At 39.1% G+C, this 22,855-nt stretch overlaps 1 protein-coding gene across 1 annotated transcript in view; it reads right to left on the reverse strand.

The window, feature by feature from the left end:
- Nucleotides 1-1,227: 1,227 nt before the first annotated feature.
- LOC112650522 (bromodomain-containing protein DDB_G0278469-like) overlaps nt 1,228-22,855 on the reverse strand; it is a 78,677-nt gene continuing 57,049 nt past the window's right edge. The window contains exon 3 of the mRNA XM_049116011.1: nt 1,228-2,219. Coding sequence (XP_048971968.1) covers nt 2,000-2,219 — 220 coding nt within the window. The 3' untranslated portion in view covers nt 1,228-1,999. The remainder of the gene's footprint in view (nt 2,220-22,855) is intronic.

The raw sequence follows: 22,855 nt of genomic DNA on the forward strand, positions 1-22,855 counted from the left end.
TGGGTCTCCTGAAATTGGACTGGTTTTTGATGTGTAAAATATAAACACACAGTAATATGTACTACAGTATTTACTGGACAAAATTTATTGAAGACAGTATTTTGCAGTTAGCATTGAGCAAGACACTCTACTGGACAAAATCATTATGAAGATGAAAGAGACATCAGTGAAAGGTTTTCTTGTTGTTGTTGTTGTTTTTAAAGGCCATCTGCACTATTTACTTTAAAGATGTTGCAGTCTGAATGAGGCTGTTCATGACTAGAAAATGATGTGAATACAAGAGATCAGCACGTGGATTCCTGGTCTAAGTATGAATTGCTGATAGAAGACAAATGACGCTACTTGAAATTGTGACTTGAAAAGCAAGTAAACCATGAATCATCCCCACACACAAGCTTGTAATCAGTACAATAGAGAACTGATATGTGAATAGTTGTCATTTATGCTGTTGTTGGCAAAACACTGGCCAATTCATAGCTCTGTGGGTAGCCTAAATTTTGTAGCACGAACACGATTCACGATATCTGGAACAGTGGACACTACTGTTGACAATTTACTTATTATTATTATTATTATTATTTTACCATGTTCAGGAAAAAAAAAGAGAAATCCTAAATTGGATAAGGCTAGGACAGTATATCATGCTTCTCTGTAGAAAGACACCATATTCACAGTGGTAGGACTAAATGTGTACAGTATTGCATATATAGTACTGTCCGATGTACAGATACATATTCCCCATAATTTCAGAATATTTACAACACTCTTGGGAGTTAAGTATTAGCACTGCCCCACATTTATGAATGAGAAATGTCCTCAGTCAGATGAAATGATTTGCTTGTGGATCTACTCAGCCAATATATGATAGGGAACCAGGGTGCATATTCAAGTCTTCACCTGTCCAACTTCAAACTCCCTATGATTACAGCTCAAACGTTAAGCACAGCACAAGTAAGCAAAGTGTCTCTATTTAATAATAATGGTGCTAATATAAATAGTAACAACAGCAAATCTATCAACTCATCTCTATTAGAATGTAAGCTCTGTGTATTTTTTTAAAAATTTATTTTAATTCAGTTATTTAACATATAATGTATTATTGGTTTCAGAGGCAGAGATTCATCAGTCTTATATAATACCCAGGGCTCATTACATCATGTGCCCACGTTAATGCCCATCACGCAGTTACCCCATCCCTCTACCTCCCTCCCCTGCAGTGACCTTCAGTTTGTTTCCTATGATTAAGAGTCTCTTATGGTTTGTCTCCCTCTCTGATTTCATCTTGTTTTATTTTTTCCTCTCTTCCCCTATGATCCTCTGTTTTGTTTCTTAAATTTCACATATGAATGAGATCCTATGATAATTATCTTTCTCTGACTTACTTCTCGTAGCACAATATCCTCTAGTTCCATCCACATTGTTGCAAATAACAAGATTTTTTTGACAACTGAGTAGTATTCCATTGTGTATGGGATACACATCTATTTTATTCATTCACCAATAGATGGATGTCTGGACTCTTCCCATAGTTTGGCTACTGTGGATATTACTGCTATAAACATTGGTGTGTAGGTGCTCCTTTGGATTACTATATTTGTAACTTTGGGGTAAATATCCGGTACTGCAATTGCTGGGTTGTAGGGTAAGCTCTATTTCCAGTGCCTAGAAGAGTGTCTGTCACATAACAGGCCCTCAAATACATCTTTTTGTTTCAAATTCTTATTTAGATACTAGTTAAAAAAATTCTAGTTAGTTAACATACAGTGTAATTTTGATTTTAGTATAATTATTGATTCATTATTTACATGTAACACCCACAAATACAACTTTATAAATCAAAGCATAATACATCATATTTTTAAAGACATCTCACAAATGTTACTTCTTTGGTTGTGATCACAATTTCCAACTTTCTGACTCTGACTCCAGTATTCTTTTTATTACTCCCCATTGCATAAAAATAAAAGTTAAAAGACTACTTAAAAAATCAATGTTGAGATTAAAAATAGGATATAATCAATGCTGAGAGATTAAAAATAGGATATATAAAATAAGATACATGTAGGATATAAGATAGTTCATGAAGACTAGTCCCATAATAGATCCCAGCTGATCTTACCTTAAAGATGACGTGTATTGACTTGAAAAGGTTGGCTTCCCTGTGGATGGGTGGTGTCAAAAGGCATGCAGAGAAATTCACCTTTGAGGAACACACACATCTATCAAGATTAAAAATAAACAAACAAAAATCACTCTGCCTAGAAATTCTGAAATGTGGAAAAAGATTGAATTCCCATCATGAGGGAAGACAGGGTTCAAACTCATCTCCTGTTAGAGCTACTAAAATGTCTTTCTTTTTACTATTATCCTAGCTTTACATTTATTATGGAGAATTATAGAGTGATTAATCTGTAAAAAATCAGGAAGTATTTTATTTTGAGATAGATATGTTTCTCACACGGCCTGTTTGTGACAGGAGATGCTAAAGTGTAGCTCTGCTTTACTTTCTTTAACAGAAAAATTGGGAAAAGGATTCTGTGGTCACAAATTTGAAACCCACTTCTATCTATTTATCTATCTATCTATCTATCTATCATCTATCTATCTATCTAGGAGAAAGTGAGAGAGCACACAGTGGAGGGGTAGGCAGAGGAGGTGGAAGAGGTAGAAGCTGACTCTGTGCTGAGCATGGAATCCATCACAGGGCTCAATCTCAGGACTCTGTGATAGCGACCTGAGCTGAAAGAGTCAGATGCCCAACCAACTGAACCATCCAGGTGCTCAAAACCACTTCTATTGAAAGTAAAATGCCACTCACTTTGTATTATTTAGGATGGCCTTATTTATTTCGTGCTCTCCATCGTGATACACTATCCAACCCAAAGCTCAGTAACCTGTATGTATGCATATATGTATTTATGTATGCATTTATTTATTGGCCTCTACACGCAACATGTGGCTCGAATTCAGAGTTCCTAGATCAAGAGGGGCCTATTCTACCACCTGAGCCAGCCAGGCACCCCAGTGAGGTTTTTTTTTTTTTTTTTTAAAGATATTATTTATTTATTCATGAGAGACACAGAGAGAGAGGCAGAGACATAGGCAGAGGGAGAGGCAGGCTCCCTGTGGGGTGCCCCACTTCGGACTTGATCCAGGGACTCCAGGATCACACCCTGAGCTGAAGGCAGATGCTCAACCCTTGAGCTACTCGGTGTCCCACTGAGGTATTTTTTAATGTAAAGATTGCTTATCTGGCTATCTCAGCTTCCTGGAACTCAATGAAGAAGCAGGAAGGAAAGCTCACAATTAACACAGGCCTCACTAATACCAACAATACCCCCTCTAAACTGTTAAGCTGTTTACTCACAGGCAGTCTGGGTCTTCATCAGGCTGCAATCCGGAATGCTAATAACCTAGCTCTCTGGTTTCCCAGGCCCTAGGGGTAGTATAGCACTCCAGGGGGAAGGGAGGCACTGGGAGGGGGGGTGAGGTGTTAGCAGTAAGTTCTACTGGCAGCAGAACGCAACACAGAACTTCCCCCTCACTACCCCCTAGTGCAGGAGGCACCTGTGTATGGTGATGAACGGTAAGGCTAAATAAGTTTATAAGCCTCAGCTGATGTACAAGACCTGCAGATAAACAGGTAGACTCAAGAGTCTGTAGCAATGATATATTTTTTAAATATTTAAAGACACTCTTGAAAAACGGAAGGTCTCATATACTCCATATGCAGGAACTAAATCCAAACACATGAAAAAAGGGTAGATGTGTGATGATATAATGCAGTTGGATAAAGAATTATTTTGCCCCTGCCTTTTGATGGAGAATTCCATGAAAGAATGTGCCAGCAAGAACAAGTTCCTCCAAGTGACATTTCATTTCTTAGCAGCTAGATAGATTAATGCCTGCTTCTTGCAGCTCCATGCATTACCAGCCCTAGTACTTCAGAAATGAAAAATCATGTACTCAATTCATTCTTTATTGCGTAAATGTTATACAAAGAGAATAGAAATTTGCATTTGGGTCTTCATTCCTGTTAAAATATTGTGCTCTTAATAACAGGTTAAGAAATACTATAGTACCACTGTCCTTTAATACTTAGCCTCTATAAAACAGCTTAATGGATTATATGCATAAGGTGAGGGTGAAAAAATGAAAGCCGAATTGTGTTAAATGGTGTGGCCTCTAAATAGATTTTTAAAATTTTTATCACCTTTTTCAGGGCAAACTAAAGAGACCCACCTGTAAATCTTCTCAATAGCCAAATCATGGAGGACCAGAGACATCTTCAAGTTATCAGCAACACAACTCAACCCAAAGGCGAGTGAGCCACAAAACTCCCAAGGAAATCACAATCAAGAGCCAAAAGATTCCTAAACAAAATGCATGAAAACCAGGCTGCCTCACCTCTGATCTCTGCTCTTGCAGACAAGAGAGAACAATTTCAGCCAAGCAACTTGAAAGACCAAACTGGGATTTTCATTTGTGGTGCCTGCAATATTCTGGTTTCTAAACGTCCCTGTCACACGAGGCTTAGTACTTTGGTGAAACTCTAGCTTGTTCTTTAGATAGATGTATTTTTCTTTTTTTTGGCCTTAATTAGAACCTGTTTGAGTCGGGCTGGGGACATGGAGGAGGACTCCCAGGGCAGGGTGTGGGGGGAGGGAGAAGACAAGGAAAACTGGGAAGCTGCTTTCTGCTTCCCCTCTCCTTCGGAGGCTCCTTGAGTGAAGTTACCTTGAATAATCCTCACTGTTTTGGAGAAACACTGCTCGAAAAAACTAAGTAAAATACAAATAATTCTGGCTGGTAGCCTGTAAACATAAAATTGTACTGTTATAAAATATCTTTGTAAGGTGAAAAATTCTGGGAGAGTGCCAATGTTTTCAACTTAATGAGACAGCACGACAGTCTTGAGTCATTTCTTTGGAATATTTGATAGGATCAAGGTTTCACCCTTAGATACATTTTTGGATATAATAATTTACGCACCTGCCTGAAGTTCCTTAGCAGCTTTGTGCAACATAGGCAAACAGCTGTTCCCTGGCCTCCTGTGTGCTCTCACAGTCAGACGGACAGCAGGGATTCAGAGAGGGCTGGATTGAACAGAAAAAAATGCCCCATTCTGACAGCATCTTTAAAGTTGGAGCTCTGAATTTCTGCCCTCCGTGTCTGTGTGCACTGCTTCTGGAAACTGGCTAAGTTAATCTAACACTTAGAGGAAGGACTTGTTTGTGGCTCAAGAAGAGAAAGGGAAACCCTTGAGGGTTTAATTTAAAGCAATTATGACCCTGGACTACTGCCAGTGGAAATTTTTCAGAAAGCCCATCTTTTGCAAGAAAGTAAACTCCCAAAGAGTTGCAGGAGGAAAATCTTTTTTTGGAAAAAAAATCCCACTAAAAACCAAGTAATTGTTTTAAGCAGTGTAGCTCCCAGGGTTAAGATCTTTGTATTTTCCAAAACTTTCCCGAAACAGGATGTAGAGGGATAATAAAATACCAAGAAATGCAATAAAACCAAAATTGAAGTCTTCGTCTTCAGGAAGTCCTAGCCATTTCACACAGTTGCACAGGCCTGGATCTGAAAAGCAAATCCCAGCAGTGCAAGCAGAAGCCTGGTGGAAATGAAAGAGGCTGTGCTTCTTTTCCCTGCTCTTTCTTTTGATTCTCTGGGAATTCAGGGAGTCAGGGAAACTGAGCATGCTCCTCTTGAATAGCCAAGTGTTCCTGTTTTCTGAATCAGCCTGGGAGCAGTAAAGCAAAGCAGGAATGTGTAGCATTATTAATGTGCTGGTTAAAGGAGTGAGAGGATGCTTAACGTGAACTTGGAAACTATTCATTAAAGAAACAAAACAAAACAAAACCCAGAAAGAAAGTAATAAGCCTCTTTTACATGTCTGAGGTATAGACTTGCCGAAAGGCAAAATAATTTCTGATGACTCATTATTTATATTTTAATACTTAGGAACCAGTGGGCAGACAGGGTTGACGTGTGGCACAGTGGGTTTCTTATGATTGTTGTTATTGTTTATCTGTGATTGTGTTGCTGCTTTTGTTTGTTTGCTGCGTTTTTGCTTTTGAAGGCCTTTGGCCGGTTATACATTTCCTGGTAGACTGTTCCCCCATTAACTTATATATAATTGTATTCATGTATTTATCCTCAGAAGTCTTTAAGTGAGCAATTTTAGAAAAAGCCTGTTGTTAGATCATCATAAGAAAAGCTGTCTTTGGTGATCCCTGGGTGGCTCAGCGGTTTGGTGTCTGCCTTTGGCCAGGGCACGGTCCTGGAGTCCCGGGATCGAGTCCCACATCGGGCTCCCGGCATGGAGCCTGCTTCTCCCTCCTCCTGTGTCTCTGCCTCTCTCTATATATCATCAATCAATCAATCTTAAAAAAAAAAAAAGCTGTCTTTTTTCTGAGTGCCCACCATATGTCAAACACTTAATATTCAGGGAACCCTGGGTGGCGCAGCAGTTTAGCGCCTGCCTTTGGCCCAGGGTGCAATCCTGGAGACTCGGGATCGAGTCCCACGTCGGGCTCCCGGTGCATGGAGCCTGCTTCTCCCTCTCCTTCTGCCTATGTCTCTGCCTCTCTCTCTCTCTCTGTATGACTATCATAAATAAATAAAAAAATTAAAACAAACAAACAAACAAAAAAAAACAAAACAAAAAAAACAAACACTTAATATTCACCATTGAACCTCTACAGTAATCACAAAAGATAGACATTATCACCTCACTTTGAAAGAGGAGGAGCCTACTAAGTGGTCATGCTGCTAGGTGATCCCAGGTAAGTCAAGAGCCAGCAATTCTCCATTTAGCCTCAACTTTGTTGTGATTCAGAAATAATGTTATATATACCAACTTTGAGTATATGTCCCTTCAAATAATTACATGGGATAAAGGACATCGATACCCTGTTAAGTTCCAATAAAGCAGAGTGCAAGAGCCTTGGACTTCAACTGAGATTCATAACAGAAAGAATGATGCATTTGTTCTGCATAAGATCAGAAACTAGAAAGAACATCTTTTTCTCTTTTTCCTTTTGGTAATTTTGCCCCAGGGCCCAAAGTGGTCAACTGTTGTCATAATTCATTTGGCAGTCCTGTCAAAGATAGCTCAGTCGTTTAGTCTAACAAAATATTTTTTAACAGTCAGGATACATATTTGATTTGGATCCAGGGACAAATGGCTCTCCAAAGGCTTCCTGGCAGGTTGATGACGCGATGTATCAACTGGATGGATCAGGACTTAATAGTACTGAACCGTGGAGTACATTTAAAAAGCTCACATACATTCTCAAATATCAGGGTATGTAACAAATTTCATTGCCTTTGACTCAATGATACTCAAAGTATGTGATACATCAGTCTTTCTGTGTTGGGTTTTAGTCATGGTCCAAGATTTTTGTCTTCTTTTAACATGGAAAAAGTTTAACTTGAAATATGGGTTATTTATCTTGGGCTTGGTTTGAAATGGCATATATTCAGTCATATTGTGATATATAATAGCTTATAATTTAACCAAGGAGGAAGTTACAGTCACACATTATTTATCCACAATCACTAAAAATGGAGATGTTACATGTAAGTACATTTTCCTGAACACCTTAAGCATACTTTTTTTAAAAGAATACTTTCAAAATGATAAAACCTATATTTACTTTCATCCATTCAGGCTTGATTTAAACAGGATCAGCATCACAATTGGACTCCTGATGATTTGAAGTTTTTCTATTATTAGCTTTCTCATTTGGAAGATTAAAAAAGAGCACTAAAGAAAATCTCTTGGATTTGTGTATTGGTCTCCATTCAACTTCCTGCACTGAACAGTATTGTTTTTGCTTAGCTTTACTGACAAGTATAATACTTTTTTCTTCTTTTTCCTCTTCTTCCTCCTTCTTCTTTGACCCATTTTAAAAATCAGATTGTTGATTTTCTTATTGTTGACATTTGAGAGTTCTTTATACATTTTGGATAACAGTCCTTTATTTGATATGTCTTTTGCAAATATACTCTCCCAGTCTTTGCTTTGTCATGTCGTTTTCTTGACATTGTCTTTTGCAGAGCAGAAATTTGCAATTATAGTAAGTCTTGACATCAGAGAGTGTCATTCCTCCAATTTGTCCTTTCCCTTCAATACTGTATTAAACATTCCAGGTCTTTTGTCTATTCATAAAACTTTGGACTCAGTTTGTTGACCTCCATAAAATGAATGGCTGGGATTTGGACTGGGGTTGCACTGGATCTGTAGATTAAGTTGGAAGAACTGATATCTTGACAATATTGAGTCTTTCTATCCATGAACATGGACTATCTCTCCATTTATTTATTTCTTTAATTTTGTTCATCAGAGTTTTAAGGTTTTCCTCATTTAGGTCTTGTACATATTTTGTTAGGTTTACACCTATGTATTTCATTTTTAGGGTTGCTAATGTAAGTGATATTGTATTTTTAATTCTAAATTCTACATTTTCATTACTGGTGTATAGGAAAATAATTGACTTTTATATATTAATCTTGAATTCTATGACCTTACTATAATTACTTTTTACTTCTAGGAGTATTTTTGTCAATTCTTTTGAATTTTCCCATAGCTCATGTCTTCTGCAAACATAGAGTTTTATATGTTCTCTCCTTATTAGACTAATTGGAGAGGTTCCCACTAGCTGATATGGACTTATAAAAAAATTATAACAAAAATGGGTTAAAGCACATCAAATATGTTTAAACCCAGAAGTGCAGAACGATCTTAAATAACAACAAAAAAACCTTCATTGTTCTCCATTAGAAGATGTTAGAAAAATGATTCATTATTTTTTAAAACGTGAAAATACAGGGAAAGATTCAAGCATTTTGCCTGCCTTTCCATATCTCTGCACATCAGGGTAACCAAATAGTTTGCAAGAAGCTACTATTTTTAGAAATACTCTAGCTAGTAAATGAAGAAGGTATGTTAAAAATATCATATCATTATTTTGCAACCCCTTTTGAAATAATAGATCTAGATAATGGTTATAAATGACTGCTAACAACTCAAAAGGACAAATAACTAGATGTAATATGCTTCCTAATGGAAGTGCATGATACTACCTAACAAGCATATTTACCAAAAATTAGTACTTAAAATGACCAAACTTATAAATCTAACTACAAGAAATACAGAGGACAGAAGAATATATTAAGCATCATTATAAGGATGCAATTAACAAAGTCCAGACTGAGACTCCAGACTGCGACTCTCTACTGGACAAATGATCAATGTTTTCCCCCCTTAATAAGTTGAAGGAGAGAGAGAGGGAGAGGAAGAATCTGTAGTTTATTTTATTTATTTATTTATTTATTTATTTATTTATTTATTTATTTAAGATTTTATTATTTATTCATGAGAGACACACAGAGAGAGAGAGAGAGGCAGAGAGAGAGGCAGAGAGAGAGGCAGAGGGAGAAGCAGGCTCCATGCAGGGAGCCTGATGTGGGACTTGATCCTGAGACTCTGGGATTACACCCTAAACCGAAGGCAGACACTCAACCAATGAGCCACCCAAATGTCCCAGAATCTGTAGTTTAAAACAGACTTAAGAGACATTTTACAATTTAATTTTGGGACCTCATTTTGTTCCTTTAAAAATTGTTATTTGGGGATACTTGGGTGGCTCAGAGGTTTAACACCTGCCTTTGGCCCAGGGCATAGTCCTGGAGGCCCGGATCGAGTCCCACATTGGGCTCCCTGCGTGGAGCCTGCTTCTCCCCCTGCCTGTGTCTCTGCCTCTCTTTCTCTCTCTCTGTGTCTCTCATGAATAAATAAATAAAATCTTTCTGAAAAATTGTTTTTAAATTTATTTTTAGTTTTTAAAGTAATCTCTACACCCAGTGTGGGGCTCAAACTCATGACCCTGAAATCAAGAGTTGCATGGTCTACCAACTGAGCCAGCCAGGTGCCCCTAAAAGAATATTTTTTAAAATTTTATGGTCAGGAAATTTGAACACTAGACATTTGAAAATACTATTGAGTTATTACTTCTAATATCTAATGTTATTGTGAACTTTAAAAACAAAGTAGTTCTAATATTTTAAAGATCCACTATGAAATATTTATGGATATGATGATATGAGTCTGGAATTAGTTTCAAAGTAATCCAGTAGGTGATGCAGAGTTTAATAAGTTGAAGTTCATGGGACGCCTGGGTGGCTCAGCGGTTGAGCATCTCCCTTCGGCTCAAGGTGTGATCCTGGGATCCCAGGATCAAATCCCTCATCGGGCTCCCTGCAGGGAGCCTGCTTCTCCCTCTGCCTATGTCTCTGCCTCTCTCTCTCTGTCTCTCATGAATAAATAAATAAATAAAGTCTTAAAAAAAATAAGTTGAAGCTCATAATTGCTGAAAGTAGATGATAGGTACATAGGATTTATTATTCTTTCTGCTGTTGCATAGGTTTGAAATTCCAATAATAAAATGTTAACACCACCACCAACAACAACAAACCCCTAGAGTCTAGATATATTAAGTTACTTGCCCAAGAGTTCAATTAGGGACAGTTTAAATCTGCAACTGGACCTGTGACTTCCAATCAGATTCTCATTCCCTTATAATAAGCTGTTTTGCAGAGAGGCCAAGCTTCTAGGGTACTAGATTATCTGCCCAAAGCTTGGTAAGCCAATGGGTGAACCAGGGAATACACTATGGTGCTATCAAACACTCATACATGCAGCTCATCAGTAAGCAGCCAAGTGGCAAATTGGGATTGACTGGGAGTGCAGAGCAGCTGCTGACTTTTGAAGTATTGCCCAGAGTTCTTGGCTTTTCCCCATTTGGTCTTTCAGGGAGCCATTTCACAAATAGACTAGCCTTCAAGTGCCCAAATAAACATACTTGAAGGGCTGCTGAGTCTGTACCTAGACGTTTCTTGATTGCATCACAAAAATTAGATTTTTGCTGAGAGCTGTATAGGTAGTCAGACCAAGATGGGGTCTAGCAACAATAGGTGAGGTGACAATGCCACCAAGGATTAGTTAGATTGGAATGTTGTTTCTACACTGATTAAGATTGTTTCACAAGCCGCTAAAACTCAGTCATCACTGCTGTAGGTCCGGCATTGTTGGGACACTCAGGCTAATGAGTAATCCGTGGGGAAATGAAGAACTAATGAAGATCATACTGAAAATCAGAAAGATGATAAAGGGTTGGTGGCAGCAGTACCAAAACCAAGGAAGAGGCATATAAATCCTCCAAAGGAGGCAAATATGAACCCAGTATTTAAACACACCTAGTGAGGCTAACATCTCCTGCCATTATACAGCCTCTTTATTTTGAGGTTTTATCACCACGTATTCAGAGTTTGAGTATCTACTTGGAGGTCATTTAGGGAAACAAAGCCAGCATGAAATCCTTCTGTCATCAATGCTAATACTGATGCTTTCACCTTTCCCATAATCAATATTCAACACAGATATATTTCTGGTAGTTGTTCCTAGTGGACATCTGCTGCTTTCTTCTGCCCATTAGCATATTTCTAAGAGCACCCCATACTCCCTCCTCATGTGTACTATCAGGGGAATTGTAATCAAATGGACAACTTACCCAAATCTCCTGATTTGTTTTAGGAGAAGATTGGTTATAGAGGCTGTGATTTATACCAACAGTGGCATTCTAAAGAGAATGGCTTTTGGGTCATGTTCTCAAGAGCCCTAAAACTTATCTACTCTGCATCTGCCTTTTCAGTGGCCAGGAACTTATCTTCAATTCTATGATTTGTCTTTTTCGTATAACAAATTCCCTTCTTGCTGAAGTCAGAATTGGTATTGCCTACAACCCAGCCTAAATAACACACGGTCCACATATGATAGGCAGCTACTAAAAGAGAACATATCAAAGATAGTGGGAATTCATTTAGTATGGAGCAGGGCAGTACCTTGGCCACATTTAATTCACATTATTATTATACACTAAAATCAAATCTATGCTGCTCGACTTGTTCTTGGAAAAAAATCAATTGGGCACTAAAATGTTGGCATATTTTTGGTTTTTCTTTTCTCCTGAAAAAAAAAAACATTAAAAAGTCATGGTATTTTTATAAGCAAGCCCACAATGTAATACGCTGAGATCACATTCATATTTTTATTTGTATGAAAACACATTTGCCTTCTGAAGAATATTCACACAGTAGATAGCAGTATGAATCTGATCTAGAACATCTTTTTCTTTAAATCAAAGGAAATTCATGATGGTCAGAATTCACACATTGCCTCAATTTTTTTCTTCTATATTTTCCAAAGGAGACTTGGTTATAGTTTACAAAATTTATCCCAGAAAAAAATATTTACAATCTGATAAACAAAGTGTGACTGTAAGAGATGAATATTCCTCCTGGTTTAACACCTACTAGACTATGGGGTGAATCAAGGCCATTTTTAGGAAACTCCAAGCAAGGGGAATGGGCATCTTACCATTGCTTTCCTTATTTACAAGCCTTTCATATAGACAGGTCAGACAGCAGCACTTGAAAGTGCATGGTGATCTTTAGTCCCCCAGGTGGGTGGTAGAATGCTGGATCTTTTCCTTTTGTTAGATTTATTCATGAAGTGGATGCCTGGGTGGCTCAGGGTGGGGTTCTGGGGTCCCGGGATTGAGTCCCACATCAGGCTCCCTGTATGTGGAGAACCTGCTTCTCCCTCTGCCTGTGTCTCTGCCTCTCTCTCTCTCTGTCTGTCTCTCATGAATAAATAAATAAAATCTTAACAAAAAGAAAGATTTATTCATGAAGATCCATCCTAGGTACTTGGTATGTGCTGAATTCTGTTCCCCCTAAATTCATATGTTGAAGCCTAATTCCCAAAGTGGCTATATTTGAAGATAGAGCTTTTAAGGAAGGAGTTAAGGTTAATTGAAGTGATATGAGTGGGACCCTGATCCAATAGGACCGGTGTCCATATAAGAACAGGGAGAGGGACAGCTGGGTGGCTCGGTGGTTGAGCACCTGCCATCGGCTCAGGTTGTGATGCCGGGGTTCTGGGATCGAGTTCCACATTGGGCTCCCCTCAGGGAGCCTGCTTCTCCCGCTGCCTATGTCTCTGCCCTTCTCTCTGTGTCTCTCATGAACAAATAAATAAATCTTAAAAAAAAAAAAAAAGGAGAACAGGAAGGGACTAGAGCTTACTCACTGTGTGCACATAGAGAGGAAGATATGTGAAGACACGAGAAGGCAGCCATGTGCAAGATAGGAAGACACCAGACAGCAATCCTGCTAATGCCTTTATCTTTATCTTAGACTTCTGGTCTCCAGATCTCTGAGAAAACAAATTTCAGTTGTTTAAGCCACCCAGGCTATGGTATTTCAGAAAGGCAGCCCTAGCTAACTAACATACTCCCTGTTTTCCAACATTTATACCTTATGTTTATATACGGTATATTGGATCCCTCCCAATAGCCTATGATTCTTAGGCAAGGTCAACTTAACATTTTTATCAACAACTCCAACCTGACTGAATCTCAACTCCTTCCATTTCTTTCTTTCTTTTTTTTTTTAAAGATTTATTTGTTTTTATTTATTTATTAAATTTTTTAAAAAGCATTTTTTATTTTTTTTTAAGATTTTATTTATTTATTCACGAGAGACACAGAGAGAGAGAGAGAGAGAGAGAGGCAGAGACACAGGCAGAGGGAGAAGCAGGCTCCATGCAGGAAGCCTGATGTGGGACTTGATCCCGGGTCTCCAGGATCACACCTTGGGCTGAAGGCAGTGCTAAACCACTGAGCCATCGGGGCTGCCTTTTTTTTTTTTAATTAATTTATTTTTTAAAAAATTTTTTGTTTTTAATTTATTTGTTTTTAGAGAGAGAGAGAGAGAGCACAGGTAGGGGATGGGGACAGGAGAAGAGGGAGAGAGAGAGATTCTCCTGCAGACTCTGCACTAACATGGCGCTCAATCCTACAACCCCAAGATCATGACCTGAACTGAAACTGAGAGTCAGGTGCTCAAATGACTGAGCCACTCATGTCCCCCTTCTCCCCTTTCTTTATACCACTACCTGCCATTATCTGCGCCCTGCTATTCCTATGCTCCGTTGTTGCTCAGACTGACCTGAGGGATAGGACTGTCCCAGCATAACATCACTACTGTGTTCAGACCACCTGAATCACAGTGCTTACTGCTTTTAACTTCTAAAATTCTAGGAACTCTGGTCCTTGTGCTTGACATTCTTGGATACCTTGGGATCTCCAAGGGGTTTATTCAGTTAGCACATCTTATTTTCTTATCCCACAGATACATATAGCCTTCTTTTGCCTGCATATACGGGGAATTTCTGAAAGTTAGATCAGGATGGATTCAAGTCCAATTTCACTCTGTGCTTGGGTCCATTGTGGCCCTTTCTTTGGACCTGTTTTTGCAATTGGTCTACTCTGCAGAACTTCTTTCTCATTATGATTTTTCTTCTAAGGCATTCCATTGTTTCTTCTGCAGTTTGCCACTTATGCTCATCAGCATATATCTGAATCCAGATTGTAAACGGGGTTCAGATCTTTCCATGAGTATGCTGAGATCCATGCAAATCATAGCTGTATGGGGAGTGAAGGGTTGCCTAATCACAAGTTACCATATCCAAGCCTCATTTCCAGCTAGGTGGTTTACACAATTCTTGTGGGAGTTTTACCCACTGAACTTTTTATGTTTCACTCCATTTTAGCTCAACTCTTAGGACAAAATCTGTGATATGCTGATGAGTAAGATATTCAAATAAGACAGACACAGTGTCATAGCTCAAAGAATTTTAGAGGTGTCCTAGGCTCTCAAGTTGCAATGTCTTTCCCTGATAGCACTCGAACTTCTTAGCACTCCAGGACCACCCAAACTTTATCCTGTTGTTGTACCTTTTGAAAATTGCTTTTCCCTGGTAACAATGATAGCCTGTGTCCCCCTTTCCCTTCCTTATCTTCATCTGAGCAAACAACAGTGCAGAGTAGAATCTTGTTCCCTCTTTAGTTTGTTCAGACACCAGATCCAGGCCACAAGAGCACTGCTTCTACTCCATATCCATAGGGGGAACCAGAGGGAACTTACTTTTCCAGAGGGAAAAAATGCTATGCACAATTGCATACCTCACTTACTTTTTTAAGGTGTCTTGCTTTTTTTTTTTTTTTAGGTTAAAACCTAAAGGATATGGTTACTTAACAACTATCATTCCTTATCTGACATTTCTTTTCTTTTCTGAGAACAGATATGTCACTGAAGAGAGTTGACAGATAAACCTGAGGTTGCTTAAAGGACCCTCTCAGTTTATGTTGGCTAAGTCTTTAGAATCAGATACAAAGAGGTTATCAAGACAGTGAATAGTCAATCAATAACTTCCAAAGTTTAAGCAAGAAAAAGTAATAGCCAAGGTGTTCAAGTAAACAGGAGACTCTTTTGCCTACATTGTTACAAATTCACTAAAGTGAGAAATTTTGGTATACAAAACAAACATAAGTGTTTTCATCACTTCATTATGCCTATTACTACACAAAGTAGGGCACCTTATTGTTAATTTGTTGATTTTAAATTAGCATTTACATGTCGTTTGTTTGTAACTTCAACTAGAATGATTATCATTTGGAATTTTAGGTCACTGTTATTTGAACTGTATGATTAAACTCAGGAATATTTTGCCTTAAATTCTAGTCTTCCTAGGTGTCCCACTCTTGCCCATTGGTTTTCTCCTAATTAGGTATTGCTCGGCTGTTGTGTTTTGATCATGGAAGGAACTTGTATAAATTGAACAAATTTGTAGAGTCAAAAAAAATATACTGTCCAAAGTCAATTCTAGATTTTTCCCTATTAATATGGATATGAGTTTTGAAATCTCAGTCTTCAGAGTTTGATTAAGGAAAGAATCCCAGGGCTTTCTTCAGAAAGACACGCCATATCCCCACACATCTCCTCATCAAGGTACCCATTTAACCATTACCCGACATAGAGCCCACAGTCAACTGCAGAATTACTTTTACTCCAGATCTTCAGGATAAATTTATATTTTGTGGACATGGAGAGCCACATTCCTATCCATCTGTTCCCCAAACTTAATGTCTCCCCTATTCCCCTTTAAATACCTACACTTGGTTTTCTAGGGTCATTCTACAAATGCTTAATTTCTGTGGGGAAAAGTGATTTTTATAGAGTGATGGCACAAAGAATAATAGATGAATTACCATTAAACAGTCCTGTTCAACTCTGCTCAGGTCTTCCCAAAGAGTTTAAATCCTGCTGCTTCCTCTCAACCCAGGACAAGTGGGCCAAATCAAAATGGGGGGAGGGGAGGGCAACATGCAACTATCCTCTCAGTGTGTTTTAAAATACCAATCTGCAAAGAATGTGGGGTGTTTCTCAGAAACTGAAGCATAACAAAACAGCAACAACAAAACAAAGAAAACACCACGAGTGGCTTTATTCTTTCCTACAACCTGCAGTAGAAAATTTTGATAAAGCGAATGCATATTTTGATTTTCTCATTTTGATAAAGCGAACACATATTACTCTCAAAAGAGCAAATGTTAAAATCTTTACTAGTATGCTAAAGAACAAAAGCAACAACCTCCCATGAAAAACTGTAATTTAGTCCTCTAAGCACCCTGCAATCCCATTTCTCTTTTCCTTGAGATTTTTGAAAGTTATTAGAATGAGTAGTAAATAGAAGATTCCAGGAAGAGGAGTATTTCATTATTTGTTTGAAAAAGGAAACAGATTGGTATGGGATAGAGGAGGAATGGAGTGTTCAGGGGACTGTCTCTTACTGATGTGCAGGATGGGCTGAGCCAGCTGGGTCCAGATACCAGACAAGACTTCAAGGCCATAGGGGGCGGGGAAGAAGGCTTCGAGAAAGAGCTCCGGGAGAGTGGCTGGAATGTTTGTTTAGAAAGCAGCAGGGATTATCTGATAAACTGGGGTAAACTGCTTGTCATTTTTCTAATGTAAATGAAACCAGTAGTGAAGTGAAAAGCTGACTTCCTCTCACTGGACAGATAAAGCCAAATGATTATTTTTAGGTTCATTTACAGAAGAAAGTAAATATTTTATTCCTAGTGTCCAACACTTACCAACTCCTCCTAGCCTCTCGGAATGTTTATTGGGGCTGAGTGAAAGGCAAGTGCAGGAAGAGAAGGGGGAGGGGAAGAGTGCATTAATCCCTCAATTTTGCCTTCGGGCTTCTGATGGTGCGCACCGAGCGTTTGAAGTTGGCGACAGAATGAGGATTTATACAGAAGTGAGAACTGGCTGGTTCTCTCCGGGCCATGCAACTTGTCCATCTCAAAATTATTATTTCAAAATGCTCTTGCCTTCCATTTACCCACAAGGACCTGACCCAAAAGGTATTTAATTTTTAAATGGGCATACAAATAATTCAAAACAAAACACGCTCTTAACCACAACAAAAAACCCTTATTTAAAATCCCTGGAAGGCTTCTAGTGAGAGCAGCGTGTGACTGACGTGGTAAATTAGGCCTGCTGGAGAAAAAGCAAGACAAAATATGGATTCACTGTGTTTTTGAAAGGCCGCCATCTTTCCAGGAGAATGTGTACTCCACGTTGTATCAAGAAACTCTAGCTTTCCCCAGGTTTTCCATCTCTGTCTCCTGCTGGCAATGGCAAGCAGGTTGAACAGATGTGAGGAAAGAATTAATACCAGTCTTGGGAACATGTAAACGAAATATTTCTTTAGAAACACCTACCTTTAAATTCCATTAGTTCAACCCGACCCTGGAAGGGACTGGATCAGGGAAATGATTTACACGGCGCGGGTTGTTTGTCCAGCCTTAGAGCCCTTCTGTACTATGAAAAACGTGTAGATGAATTTAATATTTCTCCAATGAATTGGCACGGGCTTTAAAATCTTGCTTTGACTCAGATAACTGCATTTGTTTTAGTGCTAATAAATTCACCTCGGGAAGGATTTTCCTTTCCTTTTTTTTTTTTTTTTTTTCTTCTCCTCTTCCCTGGGTTCATTCATAGCTGCTACCCATTTGTCTCCGTAAAACCAACTCTCCCCTCTGAAAAAGCAGCATAACCAGTCAAAGAACAAGTATATAGGATTAGCACATTATGAAGAATAAAGAGAAGCTTTCAGCTCTCTGTCATGGATGATATTTATCACATTTTTCACGACCGGCTCTAATAACAGTGCAGAGATAAAATAGGCTTGATACATCTCTCCTGTACAGAGAATTTTACACCAACTCTGAGAAATCCGGGAGATGAAACATGTACTTCTCCCCTCGTGCAGTTTTTATTAGTCTAAAAATGGGAGGTGTGCGTGGAGGGGGGAGCCGGCTGCTACAAAAGTGGGCTTGAATTTTCTGTCTGTTATGCTAATGTATTCATAGAAAAAGCTGGTGCTGAGGGCGGTTCTCCAATTAAGACAAATGAGGCACATTGAATTTCTCCCCCAGGGCACAGCAGGGGTGCTGGCAAAATCTACTTTATTCTTTTCTGTCAGGGCTGAACTGGAAACAAAAGCATGAAAATTCAACACATCCACTTACAGAATAATAAAGGCTGTTGTTTAAAGCGTGAAGAGTTTTGGCACCCTTCTGGGGCTTTATGCAAATCACTCTTCCTCTCCACGGCTACCACACCATCGGTCTTGGAAATTAAAGATGTACTTGGTCGGTTAACAGCGGAAAGGAGCCGAGCAGGCTGAAACTCAATTAGATTTGTATTAAGCAAATAAATCAGGACTGACTGGTATTGGCTCAACTAAAATGCATTATGGGCTGACAGTAATTCTAATTTGATTGACAAATATATGTGGTATGTTATTAACCTAAATGAAAGATAAGAATCCTTTTTTTTTTTTTTCTTTAAGGATTTTATTCCAGTAAACAATCCTCTCCTCCCTCCAAACTCCCACGAAACAGTAAACAGAGACCACCGGCTTGGTGCTGTTTACTATCCGTGCTCAAGAACCCAGGAAATCTATTTTCTGATACATGTTAGAGTTTAAGATGAAATTATTCTGCGGAAGGGCATTTGTTTTCATTGATTTATTTGGCGTAAGGTAACAGCTGAACACATTATTTATTTGGAGGAGTGAGACACACCAAACACACTATTTTTATTACGGTGAGTAACACAAAAGCGTAGACCAGTATATGCCTGGTGATTTACTGGGAGCTCCGCAGGACATGATGCTTTCCTACGCTGGGGCCTATCGGAAGGAGCTTCAAATGAGATTCAAAGTCATAAATGAAGATTTCAATCAAATCCTCCGAAGCTTTGAGGAGAGAAAAAAACCTCTTAGCGAATCACATCAATGTGTTGGTGTGCGTGGTTAGATGAGTTCCCCTTGTGAGAAGGTTCTGGGAGTTTCTTTTTAGCACGTCTCCTTGTCTTCCTATTCACACTTTTAGAACTTAAAGAAATTTAAGGCAGTACACTTCACATACTGCTAAACTGATAATTAAATACTCATTTAATCTTTTTTTCTTTATTGGAACCACCTCCTATTTTCCCCATCTCTTCCTTTCATCTGCATGACCCCCTTTTCCGCCTGGCTACGAGATTAGGGACTCATTCTTATCTTTCAATTATCTCTCCTTCGGTCTTTTCCCACCTGGCTCTTCCTGCCAACTCCCGCTGCTTGGTGCTCTGCATCCATCTCTCCCCCTGGAGACCTTGGGGAGCCCCTGCCCTGCCGGGGCTGCTTCCGGAGGCCCCGCAGCTCCTGCGGCACCTGCTCTTACTCCTGCTGTCCTCGGTCCTCCTCTGATGAACACATGAAAGTTACTCAGCAGAAACACTTTTTCTCTGGCTCCCCATCCCAAAGTTTCCTCCCCATCACCATCGATTATCCTCCTCACTGATGCTGAGAGTCAAGTGAGAACATCAAGGATGTGACATCAGCGATCACTCTCAGCCTCAGGTTTCACATACTATTTCTTCCATCCCAGATTCAATTCTCTATTTTTAGCTTTCAAGCAATTGCCATGTCAGACCTCTCAGGCGCTACTCTCACTTATCTCTTCTCATTCCCGGCGTAGCCGGCCGTCAGTTGGGCTTCTTTTTGTCTTTCCTTTTCGTCTAGTTTTTGCTCTCTTGCTTGACACCTCCGAAATTGACCTGAGAAATCCGTTTTTGAAACTTCAATGTCCATCCCAACACTGATATACAATCCGTTCAGGCCAGTCCCTGCCACTTATTGCTGGTTTAGAATAACCTTGTACTTTTATTTTTGTTACAATCAAACCCAGACACCAGACTAGAACGTTCCCTGAGCAGACACATCCAGTGAAGTCCTACAAGCAAAGCTTAATTCAGCTTATTTTGCAAGACAGGTGAAGCTAACTCGCCCTGGGTGACTTGCTTATGCCCCTGAAAACCATAAGCAAAACCTACATTGTTCTGCAAAATTGACATGAGGTAACAGCTAACGAACTCCCTTTCATTTAAAAATAATTCTAATATCGTGACCCATAACTGCACAGAATAAACGGTGGCTGCCTTCTCACTGTATAACCTGCTTCACCGCAATATACCTGTAAGCCTCATTCCACGTTGTGGTTTAGGTGTTCCCAGTTTGCAAACTGTCCTTGCAATGTGTGTATGTGGGGGGCAAACTTTTACCAATTACTACTTCAGTGATTCATTGTTTTTACTCCTGCTTTTGTTTTTTTTTTTTTCCCTAAATTTCTGGCATATTTAATTAATGCTTCTTCAGTTTTCAGATTCTTTTGATTTTGTTTTAAAGATTTATTTATTTATTTGAGAGAGAGAGAGAACAAGCAGAGAGAAGGGGCAGAGGTAGAGGGAGAAGCAGCCTCTCTGCTGAGCAGGGATCCTGATGTGGGGCTCGATCCCAGGACCCTGAGATCATGACCTGAGCCGTAGGCAGACACTTAACTGACTAAGCCACCCAGGTGCCCCAGTTTTCAGATTCTTTTAGTTTACATTCTTTATTATGGGATGACTGTTAAAAGTGAGATCAAATGTAATTTTCTTGAAGCATTTTGCGTATGCCTGTTAGATGATCCATATTGGTTTTTTTTTATTTAAAAGCAGTAACACTACAGATCTGTGACATGTACCCAGAACCCATTCTACAGACCTTTGTGAATCTCAAGATTGATTGATTGATTGATTGATTTTTCATCTTTAAAAATTGTGGTAAAATATGTGCAACATAAAATTCACCACTTTAACTATCTTTTGGTGTGCGATTCAGTGCCGTTGAGTACATTCACGATGTTGGGCAACTATCACTGTTATGTGTTTCCAGAGCTTTTCCCTCATCACACACTGAGAAACTCTACCCATTTAAAAAATAACTGCTTTGTGGAGCCTCGGTGGTGTAGTCAGTTGGGCATCTGACTCTTAGTTTCAGCTTAGGTTGTGATCCCAGTCATGACATGGAGCCCTGCGTCAGGCTCTGCACTCAGCATGGAGTCTGCTTGAGATTCTTTCTCCCTTCCATCTGCCCCTCCTGCTCTTGCGCTCTCTCTCTAAAATAAAATAAATCAACCTAAAAAAAAAAAAAAACAACAACAACAACAACAACAACTCCCCATTTCTCCCTGGCCCTGACCTCTAGTAATCACTATTCTACTTTGTCTCTGATTTTGACTACCCTAGACACCTTATATAAATGGAATCATACAATATTGGTTCTCTTGTGACTGGTTTACTTTGCTTAGCATAACTGTTACATCTTCAAAGCTCATCCTTGTTTGTAATATTAGAATTTCCTTCCTTTTTAAGGTTGAATAATATTCCATTGTGTGCACGTACTGCATTTTGTTTACTCATCACTGATGGACACATGGGTTGTCTTCACACTTAGCTGTTGTGAATAATGCTACTATAAACATGATGCATTAATATCTGAGTCTCTGTTCTCAATTCTTCTGTGTGTGAAATCTCAAGATTTAATGACACAAATGAAGCATATGATTTGATTTCCTCATAAGACTCTTCCTTCTTAGACACTTTCATGTTTTCCTCTTTGCCATAACTGACAGCAGTTCATTTTCTCATTGGGGTCATTTTTTTTTTTTTTTTTGTCAAGAAATACAGCTTTATATCTACTCGCAAGACACAAGGCAAGGCTAAGGCAAAACCAATGGATGCTCTTTCACCCCTCTTCAAATGCGTAGTAAATCTAGAGGGAGGAAAACAATCTGCTATGGGGCAGAAAAGCTTTCCTTTTGCCTTTCTAGGTTCTTTGACTGGTCTAACAATCAAACCGACATAAGGCAGATTAACCAAAGTAAAGCAAGCAAAATTATGTACACAGGGGACCCCCACAAAGATATGAAGACTCAAAAGGCAGACAGGTGGTAGAGGCTTATATAACACCCTGAGCTAAGGGAACTGTTGGGGGTCTGGGGATACAAAGAGGAGGAAAGCCATTCACAGGAAGGTGGAGGAGAGGTTTGGAAAATAAAGGTTGCCCTGCTACGCAGATAAGTTTCTTAAGTTAAAAAGTTATGTGTACTAATTGCCCTCTTTCTGGTACAGGTGCCCTTTCCAAAGTAAATTTAGGCAGTTTAGAGTGAAGTAAAGAGCTTTTCTTGAATCTGCTTGGCTTTGATTGCCTTTGGCTTGAAATAATCCTTTGCCAAAGAAACATATTTTGGGGTGGCAAAATCTGCTCCCCTGGAGTTCCAACTTTGAAACTTCACATAGAAGTTTCATAATCCAGCAGGCAAGCTGGTATCTTGCTCCATACCTCATTGGGCTGGTCTCAGTCTTGGGAAAAAATCTGTGCAATTACATAGCTGTGTCTTATTTCAGGAGGTAGGTGATACAGATGGACTCCCAAAGTTAGGCCTATTTCGTGTAAGCAAGCAACCGGTATTTAAGAAAAACTTATCTATAGATACAATAGGAAAACAAT

The sequence above is a fragment of the Canis lupus genome, chromosome 11 (assembly GCF_003254725.2).
Source record: "Canis lupus dingo isolate Sandy chromosome 11, ASM325472v2, whole genome shotgun sequence".
Lineage (NCBI taxonomy): Eukaryota > Metazoa > Chordata > Mammalia > Carnivora > Canidae > Canis > Canis lupus.